General features: G+C 37.5%; 1 protein-coding gene across 12 annotated transcripts in view; it reads right to left on the bottom strand.

Annotated features, from left to right (window-relative positions):
• The window catches only part of SIK2 (salt inducible kinase 2), a 131952-nt gene extending 116454 nt beyond the window's left edge, over positions 1-15498 (bottom strand). For all 12 annotated transcript variants that reach the window (XM_059069466.2, XM_067038917.1, XM_067038918.1 and 9 more), the window contains exons 1-3: positions 15195-15498; positions 3634-3750; positions 548-611 (exon numbers count right to left, since the gene is read on the bottom strand). In XM_059069466.2, the coding sequence (XP_058925449.1) occupies positions 548-611; positions 3634-3750; positions 15195-15329 (316 nt within the window). In that variant the 5' untranslated portion in view covers positions 15330-15498. The remainder of the gene's footprint in view (positions 1-547; positions 612-3633; positions 3751-15194) is intronic.
• Between the last annotated feature and the right edge of the window lie 10014 nt (positions 15499-25512).

Raw genomic sequence — 25512 nt, 5'->3', positions numbered from 1 at the left:
ATAGAAACCAATTAATCAAATATTTTTTTATTAGAGACAAAGGAACTGAGTCCCAGAGAGGTTTAGTGACTTCTCAGAGGTCTTATAGCTAAAGTTAACAGCTTACTAAACTATAAGATCCACAATAGCAGGGACTGTGTTATTTAGGTCACCACTGTATCCCCTACACCTAGTACAATGCCTGAGACATAGTACAAGCTCAATAAATATCTGACTACCTTTACCCTGGAAAGAAAGGTAAAAAGGAAGATAAATGAAAGAAAATCTCCTTTGAAATATGACTGAAAGTTTCCCCCTATCTTTGATTCTCCAATCTCTTTAACACAGATGAGAGAATTAAGCAATAGCTTTAATATCATAAATACAAGAGACTAAATTATATTCTGTATTTTTAGCTTATTGGATATTTTATTATATTCTAATGCTTAAAAATTTCTAATTCATGTTAGCAACTTTTAAACAAGCAGGAGAATTAATAGAAGATACTCTATTCATAAAGTTTACTGACATTTTCAAATTAAAAAAAAATGGAAAGAAATGTGCTTACCAAAAATTTCTCCATTTTTGGCATATTCTGTCACAAGGTACAACATGCTTTTGGTCTCCATTACCTATTGATAAATAATTCCACATTAGTCTCACAGGAAAAGATTGCAACATTCTATGGACTTAGCTAAATTAAAACTACTAATAAAAGTATCAAGTTATGGGGCTTCCTTGGTGGCGCAGTGGTTGAGAGTCCGCCTGCTGATGCAGGGGACACAGGTTCGTGCCCTGGTCTGGGAAGATCCCACATGCCGCGGAGCGGCTAGGCCCGTGAGCCATGGCCGCTGAGCCTGCGCGTCCAGAGCCTGTGCTCCGCAACGGGAGAGACCACAAAAAAAAAAAAAAAAAAAGTATCAAGTTATGAATAATTCAGAAGCTGGTGAAGTTTATAAGACTGACAATATCCTTATGCTAATATTTTTGTGAAAAATCTAGCCCCTTCATCTTCCAAATGTGGTCCACAGACGAGCAGCGGAAGCAGCAGCCCTGCCCAGGCTTCTGTGAGAAACGCAAAATCTCAGATCCCATGCCAGACCTACTGACAAAGCATTTTCATTTTAACAAAATCTTCAGGTGATTATAATGCACATTCAAGTTTGAAAAATACTAATATAGGTAACAGGAATTTTGAAGATCAACTTTTTACCTCCTCACTGACTTTTCTAGCTGTGTTATATGGTAGAGCTTATAAAACAGAGCTCAGTTAAGCCAGCCTGTAACCTAGCTGATCTGGCACAATGTGGTAGAGTCCTCCTACTATACTTTCATATTTTTACAAAGTATTGTTATTTTAAAACATTGTTCAAAAGCTTCTTCATAGCTCCGCTGCTATACACTTTTATTTAAATTAGTTTTTCCAAATTCAGAAAGGAACATACATACTGGCACATGCTAACAATGTAATATTTAACTACTATCTACTGAAAGGCTAAAAACTAATTTTGCCCTAACATTTAAGTTTAGGACTATTCCTAAAACAGGTCTGAAAACTAAGAGCTACCTACAATTTGGGTCTAAACAAGCCCAACAGTGAGTTAATTTAACTGATTATCGGAGTTCATATAAAGACAGAATTATCATGTGAATCATGGTAGTTTTTTGGTTTGTTTGTTTTGTTTTTTAATTGAAGTATAGTTGAAGAATCATGGGAGTTTTAACCTCAGTTTGAGTTATGGGTCATCAGACTTCTAAGGAGGTAACTAGTTTCTTATAAGTATCCTCTTTTTTTTTTTTTTGAGGAGCACAGGCTCCGGATGCGCAGGCTCAGCGGCCATGGCTCACGGGCCCAGCCGCTCCGCGGCATGTGGGATCTTCCCAGACCGGGGCACGAACCCGTGTCCCCTGCATCGGCAGGCGGACTCCCAACCACTGCGCCACCAGGGAAGCCCTATAAGTATCCTCTTTAGGGAAAAAAAAAAGAAGCCTAAAAGGAGAAACACTCTGATATAACTTTGCTCTAAGAGGCCCTTTGCAGTTTTAGGACTTGTTTTGAGTGGCACATCATAGTCTCTCATTCTCAACTCACGGTAATGCTCTCCAATGGTCTCCACATGGTTTACATTGTAAATCTCTACTGATAAAGTCATTTAGCCAAATATATACATGTATGTATGTATACAGGTAAATGTATATATATTTATGAATATATACACACAGAGACACAAATTACATACTTGTGCCATTTTATAAATATATACATTATAAGAGGCACACAAGAAGATAAATATAAAAGATAAACAGAATTAGAAGTTCTAATATTTTCTTATTATACCCCAAGGGACACCTGTGCTAACTACAATTTGAGTGCACAGAGTAGTATGCTAGCACTAGCTCTCTGAGGCAAAAAAAAAAAGAACCTGACTTGTAAACCAATTTCTGTGGTGTAAAAATACTCCTACCATCGCTGATTTTGAGCTATTGACACTAACATGGTGTTAACTGGCTCACAAAACTTCTGAAAATTTAACAATCAGCTCTCACAAGCAAGTACAGGCTAAGCCCAGCACACCACTAGGTACACACATCATATTTTGGAGATCAAAGTCATTGACTAGCATACTGTAACATTTTAGCTTAAAAACAGTTTTCAACATAAAAATTCTAAATATTAATGAATAGAAATATAAAAAAGGGTTTTGTATTACATTATCATTCTTAAACATAAATTACTCTTCAAAAATCTGAGAAAAATCTTCCTTTTACAAAAATATGGCTTGGGCTTCCCTGGTGGTGCAGTGGTTAAGAATCCACCTGCCAATGCAGGGGACACGGGTTCAAGCCCTGGTCCGGGAAGATCCCACATGCCGTTGAGCAACTAAGCCCGTGCACCACAACTACTGAGACAGCGCTCTAGAGCCTGCAAGCCACAACTACTGAGCCCGTGTGCTACAACTACTGAAGCCTGTGCACCTAGAGCCCACGCTCCGCAACAAGAGAAGCCACCGCAATGAGAGGCCTGTGAACCGCAATGAAGAGTTGTCCCTGCTAACCACAGCTAGAGAAAGCCCACACGCAGCAGTGAAGACCCAACGCAGCCAAAAATAAAATAAATAAATTTTTAAAAAACAACAACAAAAAACCATGGCTTTACAGTTGAAAGAGGTGCAGATTATTTTACAAAAACTGTATCTTAATAAAGTTAATTTAAAAAAAAATAACTTATTTACTTTACCTGATAAAAGGATCCCCCCAAAATAAACATTTGGCTCTAGGTATTATAAGTATGCCACTAAGTAATATACTATTTTAGCCTTTGTATTTCATAAAACATAATATATTTTTTAAGCAAAACTGCCATATCCTCATTAATGGTACCACCACCAAAACCCAGCAGGTTTAAGCATGTTATCATAAATGCACAACTACAAACTTTGTAATCAAATAACTTACAATCTGAGAGAGAACTTAAAATTAAGCTGCTAGTAGTTTTTTATTTCCTAATTTTTAATTTAAATATAGAAAAATGGAAGTGAATAAAAGCATATAGTTATCTTTTTATAGACTGAAAAAACTAACATAAAAGAGAAAAATGATGATGTAAGAGTACTGAATGTGAAAAGCATGGAGAGGTGTAAAGCTAAGTCATACCTGATAAAGTTTGATTATGTGAGGGTGGTCTAACATTTTCATTATTTGTACTTCTCGGTAGATTTTCTCAAGGTTCACTGCATCCAGCTGAGACTTATCTATTATTTTTATCGCCACCTGCATCCCAGACACAAATAAATACAATTAGTGTACAATGGTTAACATTTCCAGTTAAGAATCTTTTAAAAAAATGACATCTAAGACTTCGCCTGTAGGTGCCTGTGACGATGACAACTAGCTTAAATTCAATGCTCATTCATTCATCATTCAACAAGTATTTCTTAAACATCTACCCTGTATAAGTCACTGTGGCAGATTGTCTGGGAGTGTCTTTAATGTGCTATGAAGAATAACCCTGCAAAGATACGTTAATAAAACATACTTCTCTTTCAGTAGAACTATAACTCCTTATTCCATTTAAAAACCGAAGAAATAAAATCTCAGCAGTTTCAATTAGTTATCATTCCACTGCAAAGTACCTATAAACAAATGATCAGCCAAGTAAAAGAGAGTTTCTTTTATACTGAAATATAATTGTTTTAGAAAAGCAAGTGATAGGTTCCAAAGCATAGAGATATACCTTTCTGGAAAAAAACTTAAGTGTAAATAATTAAAACTCATCTACATGAAAAGGTACCAACTGGATTAAATTTTGTTTTAAAAATCAAATGCAAAAACTCAAATGTTAGTAATCACACAAATTTTTACTTCCTTAAAGGAATTTGATTTAAAAAAATGTGGCCTCTTCCTGTCATAACTAGATAGGAACCCAAACCACTCTAAAGTTAACAATTTGAAGGAAATGCATCTGAAGGTGAATAACTAGGTAGTCAGAAATCAACAATCGTGTACTTTCTTCATGGAACCAAAAAGAACTAATTTTTAAAAATCAGTATTTGGCATTTGGTTAGGAAATAAGCCATTCTGACTCAGATAAAACTTTCAGATAATTGGGAACCACCCAAACTTTAATAAGTTCTGAAGAAACTCTGAAATGTACTTCACATTCTACCCAAAAGCATTCTGAACATAATTCGGTCTTAAGTGTTGTTGTTTCAGGGTAATTTTTTGATATCAATTATTGTATGTGGTATAATAGTTCAATACTCCTAAAAGGCAACCAAGAAAATAGGACTCAACCTGTCAACTCACTTAATTCCCTTAGGCTCCTGTTAATACATTTTTTTCTTCTTTCCTTACAGTTGCCCTGTCCTTTTCTATTATCTCTTAAAGTTCTACTGTAAGGTTTACTTCTTACCTTTCTCTATTTCTATTTTGCTGTCCATAGCTTGTTTCCTAATTTGAATTAATTGTAACTCATAGAAGAACTCAAGCTTCCCAAGGGAAATAAGATTACTAAACATGACAGGTAAAATTAAATTGATTGCCTAAGAAGAAAGGGGGTAGCTCCTTCTCTAGGCAGTATAGTTTGCACGTTTTGTGATAGCTATTTTCATTACGTTTGGTGGTATTTTATTTATTCCCATATCAAAATATTCTAGAAAGTAAAAAGTTCTAAACTTTGACTGCTAGAGGAGTGACTGATTTATATTGCACTTGCTAGTAGGAACATTACTGAACCACCTCAAACCAATACATGTAAAGTGACCTGCCCAACTATAGTATGATAGAATACAGGATTATCAGTTATTTTGGGTAACTTTGGGTAAAAGCTGCCAGATAAAAAGATAAGTGAATATTTTAATTTCCTCAACATTCCTTAGGAAGGTAACATGGAGTTTCATAGACATGCATATTTTGAAGAAAATTTCTTGCCCTACAATTTCTAGAGTGCATCTACATACCAATAGTCCCTCCCAAACAAAAAACTTTTATAATGAAATGGGTCACAATTATCTAATAAATAGAAAACAAATAATAAATCAAAAGGAATCATGGTTTAAAAAATCTCAGCCTGATTACTGTCGTTAAGAAAATTTTTTATTATATATATCTTAAGCATCATATTTAATGTTAAAGAAAAAGTTTAAATACTAAATACCAATTAAAGTGAGGTATGACCAAGAGATTTCTCTTCTTTGATACTCTTTTGGAAGAGTATACTCACATAATGAAAAAGTGAAAAATATATGTTATCTAATTAAATTTTATTAAGTTATAAACTTCATTATTTAACTGTTCTCAGCCAAAAAATTCTCTAATGACAAAATATAATTCTCTTCTCAATTTTATCTTGGGTCACAGACTGTATGTATGTGGACCACAAGGCTATATATTTATATCTTCACACTGTTAGCCTTTGTTTGTAGGGCTGCTTTCAGAGGATTATGAAAAAGTAGATTGTGTGTTAGCATGCTCCTTGTAATAGTTAGGGCTAGTCTAACCACTATAACAAGTAGACCCCCAAAACGTATACTGATTTGAACACAACGTTAAGTTTATTTTTCATGCAGCAAAACTGGACGGGTAAAGAAGTTAGCAGGTAGCCCTCTTCCATGCAGGCATACGAGGTATACAAGGAGTCTTTATTACCTTTAAAGGGTTAAATAAAGGTGGTAAAGGGTAAAGGATAGACAGTCCTGGGAATTCCCAGGTGGTCCAGTGGCTAGGACTCTTGTGCTTTCACTTCAGGGGGACCGGGGTTCAATCCCTGGTTGAGGAACTAAGATCCCACAAGCCACGCAGCGCATGGCCAAAGAAAAAAAAGGATAGACAACCCTGAAGGTTGTCCCCATTTCAGTCAGACAGAAGGAGAAAAAAGCTTGGAGGAGCCCTCCTGAGAGGTTTTTATGGGCCAGTCCTGGAAGTGGCACACAACAGTTAAAACTTAGTCATATGACCATACCTAAATGTAAGGGAGGCCAAAAAACATTTGAGCTGTACGTCCAGGAAGAGGAGGAAAGAGTGGATTTTTGGTGATCAGCTAATCATCTCTGCTATACTCTTCCAGGTAATTTCTTAAAAATAGGACTCTTTACCAAGTACTTCCCAGAAGTATGACGATGACTTTCACAACTGTACAGCACTTTTTAACGAGATACTTTCACATATTTTATCTCATTTATACCTCAATTTTTTGAAGTAAATGGAACAAGCAGTACACTCATGAGCTGATGAAACTGAGGTTCAAAAGATGTTACATAATCTACAAAGGTTCTAAAGCTCAAGTGAATTAATGGGAAAAAAACTACAGGCCTTCTAACTTCAAGTTCCATCTTTTCACTCTTCAATGAGCCTATATTATTCACACATTTACTGAGCACCTGTTGTATGCCCGGAATTATGCCCAGGATACAAAAATGAACAATATCTGATTCCTACCTTCAAGGAACTTAATAGGTCTGTGAGAACACATTTTGGAAAACAAATTTAATGAACAACAACAACAACAAAAAATCTGCATCGGGGGATTTCCCCAATGTTGTACGAAATTCTGAATTTACAAAAGAGTTGTGCTCCACTAGTTCATTTTAAAGATAACTATGAACTTAGATTTCTGGGAACTTCCTCTCTGCATCCCTTCTCTACTTAGTTCCAAACATAGTAGTACCAAGGACAAAATCTCATGGTTACAATGAACTCAAGCAAGGGACTCCAAATCAAAGGATCATTTTTTGCTGTTGCTCATCTAAATTATTCAACTCTCTAATTCCCAATTATGCATACAATATCTTTTAAAAACCTTCAATGAATTTATACGGTGATAAAAAATTAGCATTTCTTCTCCTAGGACTCAAAAGGAAGGTTTCCTACACAACTTTGGAGAGTGTATTGGATAAACTAGGATAATAACCATTAAACTAAATCCCATGTAAAGTAGCAACACTGGATATTCAACCTCATAAATAGAAAAATGTATTTATATGTAATATAATGTTATATGTCAATTATATCTCAAAGATACTTTTTCAAATTATATTCATAAAGATGAAAAACACCCTTGTGAGCTAAAATTCAATGAGATGGTTACTTTTATATATTGTTAGTAGGAATATAAAATAGGTTATAATTTTTCTGGAAGGTGATTTGGCATCTTTAGCAAGAACCTTAAAAATCATCCATCCCATTTAGCCTAAGGCTTCTGTTTCTGAGCATTTATTTGTAGAAAATAATCTGAAATGATGATAAAGATTTGTGTGTAAATATATTCAAGAATATTGTTTATAATATAAAAAACATAAATAATAATTGGGAAATAAGTACATGATTTATGGTAGGTTTATATTATGACCGTTACACAGCTATTAAAATAGTTCCTTTTAATAATATGGAGAAATGAGACTAAAATATTAAATTAAAAAATCAGGATATTATTGCAGTCTCAACACAAGGTATATATAGAAAAAGACCAATAAAAACTAGATATAAATATGACAAAAATGTTATTGGTGGGTGAAAAAAAATCATGAATTATTTTATTTTCCTGATTTACTTTTCAGTGCAATTTTTCTTCAATGAGCATAAACTACTTTTCTAATAAGAAAAAAAAAGAAAAGCGAAATGAAGTTATATTTATTATATATGCTAACTTCTCCATCTGTGAAATATTAGTCATTTTCATTTTACCATTTTTCTAAGTTCCCTATAAAATGGTTATATTATTTAATAAGATTTAAATATTAATTATGAAGACCATATACATAGAAATGTTTCCAACAACGTTAAGTAAAAAAAAAAATGTAAAAGTAACAACTATGTAAAATACAAATTTGCAAGGAAGACAAAGAATTAAATGTAAGAGCAGAAATGAAATAGTGTTAAGCTGATAGATAAAAGGGATTTTTTCAATTTTCAAAATGTAATTTAATGGTAATGGTACACTTTGATACTTTTTGAAAAAATTATTTTACTTCTCATAAAAGAAATATTAATCTCATGCACTTAAAGAAACCACACACAAAACTGGCTTTGGGGGACTTTATAAGGAAGTTACACAATAAGAGCTATCCTTCTAGTATAAAATCAGAAAGGATTAACATATGTTTGCTGTCTCAGGTAATATGTGTTTCAGTGCTATTTACTACTATACTAATACACTAATTCTACAATGTCCTGAAGTACCAAGTAGCAAAATCCTTACCATATAACTAGACCTCTGAAATTTAAAAAATGAATGCACTTTTCAAGCTTATACATCAAATCACAAGTAGAATCAGAACATACCAGCCTATTGTTTGAATAGTGATTGTGATTGAGTGGTCTACAATGAAAGGGTTTCTGAAAGCAGTGAAGTCAGTAATAAAACTGACATGGAGTTCTCCAGTTATCCTTTAAGAAATAAATTCAACTTTTTTTCCAGTTTAAAATTTGACTTTTAAAATGTAAGAATTTATACAGTAAAATAAATCCTCATTAAAATTTAATCTGACTTTTATAATGGTGGGTAAGGAAAAGAGATTGTTGGAAAGGTAAATGTCACTACACTTTTAGATCCATAAAAATTGAACAAAGAATTTTTAAGACTATAAAAGAAGTGATTAAAAATAATCTATCTTTAAAAGTACTTAAATAAATCAACAAAAAGACAACTCAATTTAAAAAATTGGCCAAAAGACAAAAAGCAATTCACAAAGGAAATGTAAACAGTCATCTTATAAAACTGTGTAATCAAAGTAAATCAAAGAAATGCAAATTCAAATAAAAATATTGTTTTTCCCTATCAAACTGGGAAAGAGTTTTAAAATATGCATTCTTCCTGACAAAAATTATTAGGTACTCCTTTTTTGGAGGTAATCTGGCATCTCATGCCATCAGATATGGATGTAAGGACATACTCCCTGACCCAAGAATTCCACTGCTATGGGATTATCCTGAGGAAATAATCAGATAGATGCACAAAGATATATACAGGAATGTGCTCTGAAATATTATTTTAGAAAGAGAAACAGCAAGAGAGAGAAATAATCTAAATGTTCAATAACAGGAAATCGATTAAATGAAATAGAGAGTCATATGCAAGGATACTATTTAACCATGCTTTAGACATTATTTTCTTAAACTTGGGGAAATGTTAATAACAGATTTAGTAAAAAACACAGATTATATGTATAGATGACATCAATTTTATTATATATATATTAAATATATGTGAATAGCTAAGAGGATATGAACCAAATATTAACAGTGGTTGTCTCTTGGTCTGGATGGTGTTATTAAAATAAGAATGTTTATTTTCTTCTTCAAGTTTTTCAACAATGTCTACAAAGAACATGCATATCTTTTGTAATTGGGGGAAAAACACATAAATACTATGTTTACTTTAAAGAAGAAAAAACAAATTTTCAGTTTAATTCATCCAAGATTCACATGTTAATCTGTTTAAAGTATTTTAAAAATGTTTTTTAAAATGAAAAGTTTCTAAAAAAAAAAGAAAAGTTTCTGATGAAATTCCCAAATGTAACTGTCTTTCACGCTTCCAATAAACTCAAACTGGATATATGGGTTGCTTCTCTTTGAAGGGTGGGAAGGCATTCTCCACAAATGTACTGTATAAAGGAACTTTTACATAAATAACATATTTTTAAAATATGGAGGTGGAAAGTAGAGAGGTATTAGGTACACTAAAGAGGAAAGAAAAATATCTTAATGAATTTCTGGAATCCATTTGGTTCCAAGGAAATGAATCTGCCATCAGTAGTGGGCCATAAATCAAATATCATGTGAATCCAGGAATCGAGGCCAGTTTCAGTTATTTCCAAATAAATGGTTTCTTAATTGCCTGATGACTGGGACAGAATTTCCCAGTGGAATTAAAAGCAGAATGCATGAAACTCTGTTAAGTATTTCTACAGAATATAAAAATTTATACAACTCTTATTTTGCATGTTTGTCTCCCCCTCCTCCCAAAGAACAGATCATTCTGAACAATATGTAGCAGAATAAACTTGTCAAATTTTACTTGTCTGGAGTGCCAAGAAACTAAAGAACAATTTCTAGTAAAGCATATATGTTCCATGAAAAATCTAATTTTTATTTCAACACACAGTTAAAGATCATACATAGGCCTAGATGCAAACATTACTGGTTAACTTATTTGATAACAATTCATCCTGTTGCACATAGTACAGCTGCTTCTTGACATCTGGAATATCTTACAGAACAAGATTAACACCAAGACTACAGAGAGGAGTCTTAAAATTTTAAAGCAAAATATAAAATCCAAATGTATTAAAAAATTGAGTTCTCTTCTTCAATAAATACCATAATCAGGGTATAACATGCCCTTCTTTTGTTTCTACCTTTGCTCTAAAAATGCAATTTTGTACTTAACTATTTGGAAAGCTTTAAAAATGCTTACATTTTAAGGTAGTAGTTAGTTTGCAAATTATGCCTAAATATAAAAGCTCCCAAATGCACACAGAATGATTTTCAGTGAAAAAAGCAGTTTTTGAAAGTCCCTTGCTATGCTTTATATTCCAGATTTTCTTAATTATAAGTAATACCTACATGCCATTTTAATAAAATAATTTTCAGAACCTGTGTGAAATACCTTTAAGATTCCATGGACCACACATTTATATGCTCTTTAGCCAAGCAACACAAGAGGTATGGTATTGAGGAAAACTCAATTATCTATCACAGAAAAGGTGTGAAAATAACTAATGATGGTTATCTCTGGGTGGTGATATTATAGTTAATTCTTTTCATTTATCTTCACTTTTAAAAATGTTCAATAATAAACATGATAGATTTGATAATAAAAATACACTATTTCTTTAATGTAAAAACAATACCTTCTTACTTGGTAATTTCCCTTCTAGGAATTTACCTCCAATCTCTCCCCGCTAAAATAATTGAAAATGCAGATACAGAGTTACATACATAAAAATTATTCGCTGCAAATTATTTATTGTAAGTGAAAACTTGAAACTGCATAATGTTAAATAAGAAAATTGTTAAGTAAAATAGGATTCATCTACAAGGTAGAACACTATGCAGCTATTAAAAATGTTTAATAAAGTTATATATAATAAGCAAAATGTTTAGGCTATAATGATAAGTGGAAAAAGAAGATACAATTTATATAAGTGTATCTACCATGTGATCTCATCTATGGGGACAAAAAAGCATTAAAATAAAAAGAAGGACTGGAGGGAAATATGCCATAATGTTAAGAATGATATATTTCCACTGAGGGAGCAATTACACATGTACTTTTTTGTGCACTATACTCTTCTTGATATTTTCTACAGCAAGACTATGTTTCTTTTATAGAGACAAAAAAGTTTAAGGGCACAAATGACTTTTCTGAAATTTTACTTAACAGACAAGAAAACAACAACAAAAAACTAGTCATATGCTTAGTTAGAGGGAAAAAGTTCTTTACTAGTACAGTATTAATAAAATACACTTCTCAAGGACACTCACAGCATAGCAAACTAGCAACCACTACTGCCTAAAATAGTTTAACAGTCTAAATGCTATTATTCTTTTCCATTATGTTAATTTTATAAAATTACCTACTTTAATTCATAAATCATAAACCAATACTACAAAGCTTTTATGAAGTATTATATTAAGAAGCTGGATTCTACCATCACCTGCCTTCCCTTTTGTGTGTAAAATTTACAGAGATCTAACATGAGAACACTGCTTCAGATGATGATGTAATTATATTTCTTAAACAATGTTAAGCTATTTGATAGATTAGACCAAAATGAAGATCTCTTTTGTCTACTGATTTTTTTTTCCCACCTAAAAGGCAGTATTGGATCTCCCAAGCTCTGTGAAAATACATCATTTTTGAGTGATACAGAACAAGACATGGAGAACCAATTAAAAATAAAAGGGTCCAACTGTTCATCACTTACCTGTTTAAACTGAACTCTAAAATTTGCCTGGAGTTCAAACTTGGGAAAAAAGACCCTTACATTTTAAAACACACAAACTAATACTGAAAGCTTTTTAAAGCTTTCCAAATAGTTAAGTACAAAATCGCATTTTTAGAGCAAAGGTAGAAACAAAAGAAGGGCATATTACACCCTGATTATGGTATTTCTTGAGGAAGAGAACTCAATATATAGTGCATACTATGTTGAAGAAATTTTTCTAAGCAGTAAGTATAATCATGATATTTTATTGATATTGTTCCTTATGCCATATTAATTGTTCTCACTATAATTACTGTATGTTCAGCAATGAGAACCTCAAATAATGTTAAACAACACTTTAAAGTTTCCACTATCCATCTTACTTATAGTATTTGAGGTAGTTGTTGTATTTATTAAAGATACAAATATTTCCCAGTGAATAAAGATAACAAATACTGCTTTAAAAATCCTCATTAACAAATAGCAAACTACAGTAAGAAACAACTGCATCTGTGCTAAACAATTCTTAATGAAAATTACCACAAAAGTACATAGAGCAACTTTATAAAACTTGACATGTACAGGAACTTTTCTCCATTACTCCAGTTACACTAAATTACCACAACACTCATACTCACCCATTTTAAATTCAAACTATTTCTTTTTAAATGTTAAGAACACTTTCCTTAGAAAAGCAACGATAGATGAGTTCTTTTTACCTTAAAAAGAACTTTTTAAAGGTAAAAAGCTTTTACCTTAAATCATTTTACACAAATATACTACGCACACAATTCAGGATCTGAGTGCTCTTTCATGATCTGACCTGTGCCTCCAATTACAAATGCGTTGATCTCACTGATAGCCAAACCATGATACTGCTCCACACTGCCCCCTAGCCCTACAAAATATATCAGTTTAAAAGTTACGGTTTGAAAGGACAACCTCAAGAAAAAGTGTCAGTCACTTATCAGCTCCCCTTAAGCAGTTCTTAAATAGATACTATATTACCTAAATTTGACCTAATAAGTAACAGCTGACAATTAAATCTTTCAATTAATACTGATAAGAGCTGATGAGAAAAAAAATATTATGTGCTGATGGGTTTGGAATTCAACCACCTAACAATCTAGTTCAAAAGTTCTGTAGAAGTCCTTTGTGAAATCTGTTTGATTTTTAGAGTCATTAAGCAAGGACCCATATAAAAATACACATTACAAATGCCTTCTTTTCATGTAATTAAAGGGCAAATAGCATGGCATTGGGCCACGGTTCTTTGGAGGAATGGAATTAACTTCTTCGTTTTTAAAAATGCTGGGATCAGATTAAGTAATCTCACTATAGTCACATTATTTATCATTATAAACTTAACCTAAATTTCTAACTCTGGTAAATTTGTGAGAGGAAAATTTATGATCTTGGTCCTGATGCTAAAAAAATAAGTCGGATTTCGGCTGCCTCAGGATAAGCAGGGGAGGGCAAAAAGTGAGGATGACACAATGACATATATGCCCCTTCTTTTTGGAAACAGAATTCTTCACATTAAGCAAAACTTCTAAGAACAACAGCTACAAAAATCTCTCTAGTTTTCAAATGTCCTTTACCTTACACAGCCATTCTGAAAAAGAATCCTATGTTATTTCATATCCGAACTCTGGTACATTTCGCACTAATAAGGGGAAACACTGAATAGGATGAAAACTGGAAGAAAGAAAAAAAACTGAAAAAGGGTGAAACTCCAGAACAACTACAATGAGGCACAGTAGAGTACGTCAAAAACACAAGGTTTTATTCTAAAGAACGGTTTTGTTTCTACCATTTTTCTCAAGTATTTAATTTGCACGTCTTAAAATAGAGACCCTGAGGAGAGAAGCTCGAAGCGGTGCAAGGAAGGGGGGGGGCGGGTTAGGTAAGAACAGAGACTTGCGAGAAAATATGTGCGGTGCATTAGAATGTGCAATGGAGAGGGGGATGCTAGCTTCACCGTCAGGAAGCAGTCGAGGGCTTTACGAGTAGAGAGGCAGAATATGCTGCGGCTTAAGGAACGCGTATTCACAGCCAGAATGCACACCTGGTAAAAGGGATAACCTAGGATAAAAAAGACCAACCCACCAACTGTGCAAATGCAGAGATGACCATTTTAACCAGCTCTATTGTCTGGAGTAATAGGTGGAAATGCCTCACGCACGAGATCAAACTAGCCTGACACTAAGTCAGAGATACTGTCTGGCAAAAAGAGAGAGAGAAGGTGGACAGTGGCGGCCCGGCCAGTGGCCCCTTCCTCGCGCGGGGGAGGGGCGCCTGGGTCCCGGGAGCCGCGCGAAGCCCAGTCCGGGGAGTCTGAGCACAGGCGGTCCCCTCCTCGGGGCTGGCGACGTCTCTCACCGCGCAGCACAGGAGCACGGAGACTTCCCCTCCCACCCCACCCCCAGCTGAAGGCAGGGAAGACGCGGAACTTGGGCTCCAGAGCGGAGGCCACAGACCAGGTCACGGCTCGGGTGGGAGGCTCTGGGTGAAATTCCGTGTGGCCACGGTGGTGGCCTAGGAAAGGCAAAGCCCCTGCTGGTCGGGCTTCCAATCGGACGACACTGGGGTCCGGGTGACGCGGCCCCGGTCGCTGCGGCGCTCACCGACCCCTGGACCTCCTGGGTCCTCATACTCCCAGGCCCTCTCGCCTCAGCTAGTGACCCGGCCTCTCGGATCTCCCCAGGCCCCCGCTGCGGCCGCCCCTCTCGGTCAAGCTCCTCTCCAGAACCCTCGCCTCGGACGCTCCCGCCGAGCCCCGGGCCGCACCTCCGTCCTGGTGATCCGGTGTCGCCCCAGCTTCACCACGGCGAAGTTGCCTTTGCCCAGCGTGCCCTCGATTTCGTAGAACCCCACCCGGACCGGCCCGCGCTGCAAGTGCCTCGGGCCATCCGCCATGACCATGCTGGGCCCCGCTGCTAGACACTGCGGACTGGAGCGCGGGCTGGAGGGCGGCGGGCAGGCGGGCTGGCTGCTGAGCTCCGCTCGGGCGACGGCCGCTCCGCTCACTCCTTCGCTCAGTCCCTCCCGCTCCGCAGGGCCCAGCCAGGCGCGCGCTGCCGCTGACGTGCGCCGACGTCAGGGGGCCGGGGAAGAGGGGCGGGGGCGGGACCGGGCCTCGATTGGTCACCATGGCGACCGGAGCACCGCGGACGTCCGCGGGCGGGCGGGTGTGAGGGAGGGCAGATGGGCGGGGCCTGGACGGCGCGTTTCTTCCGGGCTACGGCGCCCTCCCTGATCCCCGCCGCCTCGCTGCTGCCAGGGGCGGGATAGCATCCCGGCCCGCCCAGATCCTCGGCCACCCAGCCGAAGGGCAAGAGCGAGCCCTGGTGGGCGGAGCGGAGGGCTGCAGAGACCTGGGTCTGGCTGGGTCTCCTTCCCCCATCCCGGCGTTCTCCGCCCACCCGGGCACCTTCCCGCCAAAACGTCTCACCTATGACTACTGTGCGTCCTAAATTTGGAAAGGGCAAAGAACTGTGGCTGAGCAATGCATTGCTCACAGGCTCCTTTCTTTGTATCCTTTTTCATCTGTTTCTATATAAATCCCTCCAAATTTGATGTCTCTTAGGAATCATTCTGACAGCATCGCGGGCGCTTGTAGACCTACAGAATATCAGCGATGAAGAGACCTTGGAGATCACCTAATCCAGGGATTTGAAGCTTCAGATGGGCTTTGGAGACCGAACCCCCTAAAATGTGTGCAATTTTTTGTCTCTTTGAGCTTGCCTCTGGGGAGATGGGACTATAGTTTTATCAGATTCTCAAACGTGTTGGTGACCGCGAAAAGGTTAAGAAATACTTATTTAATCCAATTTCTTTTCAAATGAGGAATCAACCCCTAGGGAATGCAGGGAATTGCCAAGGTCACACAGGTAATGCTAGAGTCAGGATTGCATATCACCACACCAATCTTCCATATGGTGACCCAAGGAAACAGATACAACGTTATTTTAATATTTTGAAACATACTATGTGTCCTTAGACCTTGGTTTCTAAATGCCAGTCTCCCATAAAAGGAACCAGACTCTGGAGAAATGGCTGATTCCCAGACAGAGGGAGGGAAAGTATGAAATGCCCTTGAAAATCTTGTCCTATAAAGCAAGATTTTCAAAGAATGATGAGGACGTGTCAAAAGGAAACAGGAGCCAGTTTGAAGGTACCTCCACTTACCCATCTGGGACAATTTGAGCATCACGAATGAATAATGATGGAAATGGATTATAACAATGAATTTTTTAGAAAGAATCCACGGGTGCTTACTTGTTCTTATAATGTTAAATAAGTATGGGGGGGGGGAGAAATGACAATTCTTGATACTGGAATGTCAACTAATACACATAGAAGAAATGATGAAATTAGGAAATCACCATTTTGCAACCATTATAGTAGTAATTGACTCAGAATTATCAATAGATGTTAAAAATCATTGGGTGAAATTTTGCTGGGTAAAAGGATGTTTACACAATCTCAAAGTATCCTCAAATTTCTTATTCATTACAAAGGGATAAAACCAGTACTTTCACGGTGGAGAAATCTGAGAGACATCACCATAACTAAATGGTCAAAATTAATGTCACCAATTATGGGACAAAAAGACATGATGTACCTCCTCCTGATGTAAGGTACTGAGAAGTAAACAGTATCTCTTTTGTAGTATTCCTGTCAAAAATACATCTTCTGAATCTAACCACAAAGAAACAGTCAGAAAAAAATGTACCTTGGGAAACATTCTATCCAACCACTGGTCTGGATCAGTGTCCTGAAAGACTGTGGAACTGTTCTAGATTTAAGAGATTAAAGAGACATGTCACCAAAGGCAATATGTGACCCTGGATTGGGAGAAAAGTGCTAGAAAGGAATATTTTCTATTAAATTTGCCTATGGATTGCATATTGGATAATTTACCTATGGATTGCATATTGGATAATATTTATTTATTTATTTTTGGCTGCGTTGAGTCTTCATTGCTGCTCGTGGGCTTTCTCTAGTTGCGGTGAGCGGGATGTTGGGGGGCTACTCTTCCTTGTGGTGCACGGGCTTCTCATTGCGGTGGCTTCGCCGCACGGGCTTCAGTAGTTGTGGCTCGCGGGCTCTAGAGCGCAGGCTCACTAGTTGTGGGGCACAGGCTTAGTTGCTCCACCACATGTGGGATCTTCCTGGACCAAGGCTCAAACTCATGTCCCCTGAATTGGGAGGCGGATTCTTAACCACTGCGCCACCAGGGAAGTCCCAATAGTGTTATTTAAATGTTAAGCTTTTTGAATTTTATGCTTGTGCTGTTGTTATGAAAAAGAGTACCCTTATTAAGAGATACACACTGAAGTATTTAGGGATAAAAGTTTTGATATATGGGACCTGTTCTCAAATGGTTTAGGAAAGATAGATAAGGCAAATGTGGCAAAATGTTAAATTGATAAATCTAGGTAAAGGGTTTATGGTAGTTCATTGCAACTCTTCTGTAGTTTAAAATTTTAAAATTAAAATTAATATATATTTGTATATGTATACATTTTCTTTCATTAATTTTGTTATTATTTTAATTTATTTTATATTCTTTGTGTAAGATCGTCTGGCTCTTGGGACCTCCACCTGCTCACTGTGCTTCTGAACTTCACTCTTTTTTAAAAAATGTTTAGCTGTGTTGGGTCTTCGTTTCTGTGCGAGGGCTTTCTCTAGTTGTGGCAAGCGGGGGCCACTCTTCATCACAGTGCGCGGGCCTCTCACTATTGCGGCCTCTCGTTGCGGAGCACAGGCTCCAGACGTGCAGGTTCAGTAGTTGTGGCTCACGGGTCCAGTTGCTCCGTGGCATGTGGGATCCCTCCAGACCAGGGCTCGAACCCATGTCCCCTGCGTTGGCAGGCAGATTCTCAACCACTGCGCCACCAGGGAAGCCCCTGCCCTTCACTCTTCCTAAGCAATACCTTATTCTACTGTGAGTTATGTTGTTTGTAAAAGTGAGAAGGAAATTGGGGCCGGGGTTGAGGAGAGGTGGTTATAAGACTGATGATGGCTGGCAGTAGTATATGAGGGTTCATCTAAGTAGAGCAGGAGCCCACATATGTACCCCAGTTAAAAATAGTTCCTGTATAGCCTTTATCCAATTAGATTAATGTGTTTTAATTGCTCTGTGAATGGGTTCCTTTAGGAACCTGATGAAAAGCTACTTACTTAAGAACCAAAAAATACACATAGAGACCCACTAGAGCTAACAATCTCCTTCTTTTGGACAGAAATTAAGTATGTCTTTTGGACAGAAATTAAGATTCATTTCTATCTGATTATTTTAATCAGATAATCAGGCCAACTACCTCCTTGTAGAATCTGGGAATAAGACTTGATTTGGGGCCGGAAAGAAGAGAAAGGATTGGCAGGGAATACCAAAAGGTTTCTGGCAAACTAGAGTTCAGTGTAAGGGTGCTGAGTGTCTAGAAGTTAGAGAAAGAGAGGCCAGAGGTGGGGGAGAGGTAGGAGGGGCTGGGCCAAAAAATAAATCTTGATCACCTGGAAATGCAGTGGGGGGGGGGGCACTGAAAATTACTGGTAGGTTGTCAATGTAACCCTGAAGAAGTACATGTGGACTGTTAGAATACTGAAACCTTGGAATACATGATTCAGCTCTGTTTCCTAGGTCCCAAAGATCTTCTCCCTCTCCAGTTTCAACTCTGTATGTCTCTCATGTGCTTTTGCTTCCATTAATTGATAATTGTATACAGTTTAGCAGTTATTAATATTATCCAAGTTTTCCTTTCCTCTTGCCTTTTTCTCTTTCTTTTTTCTCTCTCCCTACTCCCCCCCCCCCACGCACACACACCACCACCACCCAGCCCCTCGGGAAAAAGAATAAGGAAAAAGGGAGAAAAGGGAAAATAAGAGAGGCTTCATACAATTCCCACCTTTTTCATCTCCAGTGTTTGTATCAGTGAGGTAGAGTGCTCTAGTCATCAAATTTCCTATTTGCTTGGCCTTTAAAATGCAACATTCCCAGCTAAGGCTGTGAGTCCACTATATTTGCCATTGAGTTGCTAAAAAAAATGTTAAGATTACACTTTAAAAAGCAAAAGTATGTACTCATAGAAAGAATTAAGAAAATGGTGAAAGTCTGAGATAATTAATTCTATAACATACTTAGAATAAAATGGACTTAGAATAAAAATGTGGAATGGGAGAGGAGTTAGAAAAGAGGTAATGAAAGAATAATTTGAAATATGAGGAAAGAAAACTTCATGGCTCATAGTGTTGTACATATTTTGCTGAAGCAGATCCCATGAACTTGAAAAACAAAATAAGTATTGTATGTTTCCTTGATCATGAACAACATCTGCATTTTTACTGTTTTTTCATTTCAGGACTGAAGAAAAGTCAATACACTGGTAGGCTCAGGCCTGAATTTAGAGTTAGTTCAAATCGAAAATTGGTGAAGGCTTTATTAAATGACTTTGCTTAGAAAAAAATAGATTACAAAGCTAGAATGAATACTTTGTTTTTTATATTACAGAAGGCAGAAAGTACATCAGAAAAATCCAAATCACTGACCTGTGCCAATTATAAGTACTTGTTATTATTATAAAGTACAGGTATTCCTGAAATATGCATAAATCTGTCAGGTTAATGAACATGTGAGTGCCACTATGTTTAAGGTACCATTATGGAAATAAACTAGAGGACTGATATTATTTAAGGAAAGCTTTCTTTGGCTCTTTTAAGGGATGGGTAACCATGCCCTGGTTTTAATTTCTTAAGTGTGCTTTTAGCTGTGATGGATCTTCTCTAAATGAAAAAATGTATGGTTCTCTCTAAACTTTTGAAATAATTTCAAAAATTTTGTGTCTCCTCCCAGATGACAGATTTCCTTAGGATCTTACATTTTAAAGGGATCTTAGAATCATATGAGTTCATCTTCCCATCTGATACAGAAATCCCTAGACACTTGACAGATGGCATCAAGCCTTGGTTTACTGTTTCATACTTCATGCTTCACTACATGTCTCACATGTAATCTATGTGGGACAGTTCATTATCAGTAGAAAATATTCTTCAGTTTTCCAAGCAAAACATTCCTAAATTCACTAGCTAGCTGACTATGTTTCTAGCCCACTACTCTTTCTTCTTGTGCTTCACTGGACTCTGGTTTGTCAAAGTCTCTCTTAAAATATCATTGCCCAAACTGAATGCGGTAACCCAGGTGCAGTCTAAGCAGTATCGAATACTGGCCATTGACTAGTCCCTCCTTTGATCCAGACACTCTGCTGGTATGAGTTCAGCCAAAGATTGTGCTAGTTTTCTTTTTTAGCAGCCACAGCCTACAGTTAAAGCCAACTTAAACCTCTGGGTCCTTTAAAATAACAATTATTGTTACCATTTTCTTGGGCAATTGCTTTTTTAAAAATGGAAATGGAAATTCGGATAGTTAAAATGTCATCTTGTTGATTTTGCTTACTGTTCCAGATAATAAAATTGTTTTGATTCTTCACTCTGCCATCTATCATGTTACCTAATCTTAGTTCTCTGAGTCATCTGCAAATTCTACCATCATTTTCTATGTCATTATTGCAGTCATTATTCTTTGTATCACCGCTCCTAGTACAAGTGTGTGGCTCATAGTAGGTTCATAACTGGATTGGTAAACTAGTGAATAGGGCAAAGCCTGGGCCGGACTTTTAGAGCTTGTCACTAGACATCTTCTAATTTGACTTCCAACAATGTATGGGTCAACATTCACTTGATTTGAACTTTCATATAACCATGAGTTCCAGGAAGATCCTATGTCTAGTGCTGCTGGGGTAAGCTTTTAAAGAGGGTCCTCAACATTCTAATACCAGTGTCTCAATATATAAACTACCTGTCTCTCAGTTACTTTCCCTTTAGTTCATTCTTTTCTGTTATTGCGGTATTTTACTAATCTTCCTTAACCCCACTAAGTGGCGCACTTCTTTGAGGGTAAGGATCATATCTTAGTCATTTTTTAAATTCCTTAACTTTTCAGCAGAATTCAACAAATGCCGTTTAGTTTGACATTTATTGCATTTATATGCTATGCATGATGGTAGACACTGGGGATGCAAACATGAATAAGGTGCAGTCTCTCTCCTTGAGAATTTATGGTTTAGAATGGCAGCTCTGAAATCTGATAGCTGAGGTATGACTTGTAGGTCTACTACTCACTAGCTGGTGACCTTGGGAAAGTTGCTTAACCGTTTTCTGCCTCAATTTCTCATCTGTTAAACAGTACACTTGCCTCAAAGGATTACTATGAGGAGGGTGGATACATAAACAAATACTTAAAGAGGTGAGAGTTAAGATAAGAGGTTTGCACAGGGAGCTCAGAGGAGAGTTGATTAATTAAGTTAAGGGCTTGCAGGAGATGCTTCTAAAAGATGAAACTAGAGTAGAGTTGTAAATCCTACTAAGAGTTAGCCAGCTGAAAAAACATAAGATGAGCATTTGAAGACAAAACAGCACGAGCAATGGTCTGGAAGGTATGAAGAGATAAGATGTGCTCAGGTACCTACCATCAGTTGTGAATGTCGAGACTCGATGATGAGAGTGTCCACAGATAGAACGGGAAGATGTGTGGGACCAGGTCATGGAGGGCTCCTTCTTCCCCTTCTAGCCAGACTGCTGCGAAGTTGCAGCTAGGTAGGAAACTGCTGGAGTGCTGGATTTCCAACTGTGGCAGCGATGAGATGTAAGGATTGGGAGAGGGATGCTGAAGATTGCTACCAGGTTTTTAACAGGAGTGAAGAGATGCAATCAGTTACTGAGAGCTTACCATGTGCCATTCACTCTGCTGGGCACTAAGGTGGGTGAAATAAGAACCCAGCCCTCAAAGAGCATATAATCAATTTCATTCAGACATTCAGTCCTTATTTCTCTAATACATATAAAGATACTCTGAGGGCTTCCCTGGTGGCGCAGTGGTTGCGAGTCCGCCTGCCAATGCAGGGGACACGGGTTCGTGCCCCAGTCCGGGAAGATCCCACATGCCGCGGAGCGGCTGGGCCCGTGAGCCATGGCCACTGAGCCTGCGCGTCCGGAGCCTGTGCTCTGCAACGGGAGAGGCCACGACAGTGAGAGGCCCGCATACCAAAAAAAAAAAAAAAAAAAAAAAAAAAAAACAAAACTCTGAAAGCCTGTTAAATCATTGTAGAAATCAATATATATTATGTCTGTCTACTGGAGCAAAATGAGTGTGCTAGGAGTCAGATATTCTGTCCTGCCATTTACAAGTTCTGGATACATAATTCTGGAGCTTGGCGAGGAGATCTAGGCTGAAAATTTAGAGACTGAGAGTACTGACAGTTGAAGTCAAGGATGTGGATGGTATCATGCAATGGGAATATCAAGACTGAAGGAAAAGATGTTGCAGCTACTTATTGCCTTCTGCTAGTCTTGTCTAGGAGCCTATTACTTACAGTTCAGGGAGATAAGCGCACATATTCATGGGGGCCAGGTTTTGAGTTTTTGCCATTGTGATTCATCTCTTAAGGGAATAAACCTTACAAGTAAGTAAAGAGCCATTCTTTTCTAATCTTCAGTCTTGGAAAGTGTGTCATGTTATGAAAACTGGCAATATATTAGCCTCTAACTTACTAGTTCTTTTAGGAACTGTTTTTTTTTTTTTTTTTTTTTCTGTACGCGGGCCTCTCACTGTTGTGGCCTCTCCCGTTGCGGAGCACAGGCTCCGGACACACAGGCTCAGCGGCCATGGCTCACAGGCCCAGCCGCTCCGCGGCATGTGGGATCCTCCCGGACCGGGGCACGAACCCGTGTCCTCTGCATCGGCAGGTGGACTCTCAACCACTGCGCCACCAGGGAAGGGAAGCCCCGGACCTGTTCTTTTTGGTTTCGCAGGTATATTTTGGGAGCTGTGAATATGTAAGTTTCAGTTTTTAATATAATCATATCCAATTTTGGTGACTATTAATTTTAACCTAACCTTAGCAGATACTTTTAGATTAAGTGTTTGTTGAATTTAAATTTCTTATATTTGTAACTACAAACGTTATTTTAAAATTTGCATTTATTTTTGGTTTTCAAGACTGAGGAATATATTCATTTGCTTAGTTCCTGGTCTAAAGATAATAAAATACAAAAACAAGCCAATTAAAAACTCCCCCCCTACCTCCCCCTCAAAAAGAGTGAAGGAGAAGACAGAATCCTACAGCATTTGTTTAGCACTCACAGGAGTGGGCAAATAGGGAGAAGTATGCCTCCCTGATAAGGAGGAGAGGCCAGAGAAATAAAAGGAGAATGGATCAAGAGGGGAAAATATTTTTTAAAAGTCTAGGGAAAAGAGAGTTTAAAGGAGGAGAATTTCAAGAAGAAGGGAGTACTTTCAATCTCTGAAAAGATGTCAAGCAAGATAAAGATGAATTCATTGGATTTAGTCATGAAGAGATAATTGATCTTTGCAGAGGATTTCAGAGTACTGAGGGCGGAAGCCAAACTGGTGTGAGTGGGAAGAGGTGAAGAAGAGTGAATGTAGACTGTTCTTTCAAGAAATTTATCTGTGGAGGAACGAAGATAGAAGAGGATGCAGAGTCAAGAGAAGTTTGGTGTTTTGTTTTATTTTTAATTGGTAGAAGTTGAGCATTTTTGGAAAGAGTAAAAAGAGAGAAAGATTGAAATAAAGGTGATTAGAGGTCATCTATGGAAGGCAATGAAATCTTGAATGCAAGAGTCAGGAGGTGAGATGCCTCCTTTACTCTGATGTGGGTGGGGGAAGGAAGCAAGGGCAATTTTGACTGCAGGTAAGTAGGTAGTTTGCAGTCCAGGAAGTTTACTCTTGGCATCGGTTTCCTCTGTGAAGTAAGAAGCAGATTATCCGCAGTGTTAGAGTGGGATATTGGAGCATATAGATGAGTTGTGAAAGTTTGAAAAAGCTGCTATGAGAATGGGAGAGGAAATTGATTAGAACACATAGAAAACTTCCTGAGCAATAAGAATCTCCAGCTGAAGCGAGAAAAACATGAATTGGTAGAAATACCAATCCACATGGTCATGGGACTTTTTATAACCATGTTTGGTCACCTGGGTTTTGATTGATACAGGGCTTAAGCTTGCTGAGTGGATCCTACAGAATGTCAAGGGAGTTGAGGATTTGTCAAGAAAAAACACTGAAAACAAGTATCATGTAGTCTGGACAGAGAAAAAAGTGAAGATAAGAAAAGGCAGGGAGACTGATGGGCAAATGGAGGGCTCAAGAGTCTAGAGCATAAATGAGATGAGAGTAAGGACATGAAATTTCTTGAGAAGGAGTTATGTCTATGCTAGTATATTTGAATGAGATATTATTTTAGGTGATCCTAATATCCAGGGGATATCCTCAAGAATGGATGATTAAAGTGAAGAGGAATGGTCTACCTCTTTCCCCACTGTATTTCCAGTTACTTAACACAATGCCTGGAAAACAGTAAGTTTTCAGTACATATGTGTTCAAAAAAATGAATAAAAATTCTTTATTTTCTACTTCGCAGTATATTATACCAATTCTCCTCTTCTTCACATATTTCATTAGTTAACTATAATTATGATAAATTCTCTAAAGGAAAACTAGTGCTTGCTATGAGTTTGTGTAACATGGGGTCCTGATTCAGTCTGGGGGGTTGGGGTCAAGAAGTTTTCCTAAGGAAGTGACATTTAAGGTGAGAGCTGAAGAATCAGTAGGAGTATGCCAGGGGATGACAGGTGGGGAGAGACTTACCAGTGTAAGTTAAAGATTTCTGAATATCTTGAGGTGGGAAGAAGCTGAAAACATTCCAACTGAATAGAAGAATAGAGATAGAGGAATGGGGCTGAAAGGGTAGGTTAGGACCATATTATATAAGGTCCTATAAATCATGAAGTACATTTTGATCCATTAGACTTAAAATGGGGAAAGTTGACATGCTATTGTTGTTGTTAGCTTATAAGCATTAATAAGAATTATAATGTTATATGGATGTGTGATATATGCAGTGGAATTTGAAAACTGAAGGATTATATTTGTCTAAAAAGTCTCCTCCAGCAGCCTACTCCTTCCTTCTACACAACCTTATTCCTTTGGATTAAACAAAGTAAATGAATAGCCTTCCAAAAACCACTTTTG

This window comes from Kogia breviceps, chromosome 7 (genome assembly GCF_026419965.1).
Source record: "Kogia breviceps isolate mKogBre1 chromosome 7, mKogBre1 haplotype 1, whole genome shotgun sequence".
In the NCBI taxonomy this organism is placed as follows: Eukaryota; Metazoa; Chordata; class Mammalia; order Artiodactyla; family Physeteridae; genus Kogia; species Kogia breviceps.
The sequence above is the reverse complement of the archived record's forward strand: the minus strand, read 5'-3'. Positions and strand labels throughout refer to the sequence as shown.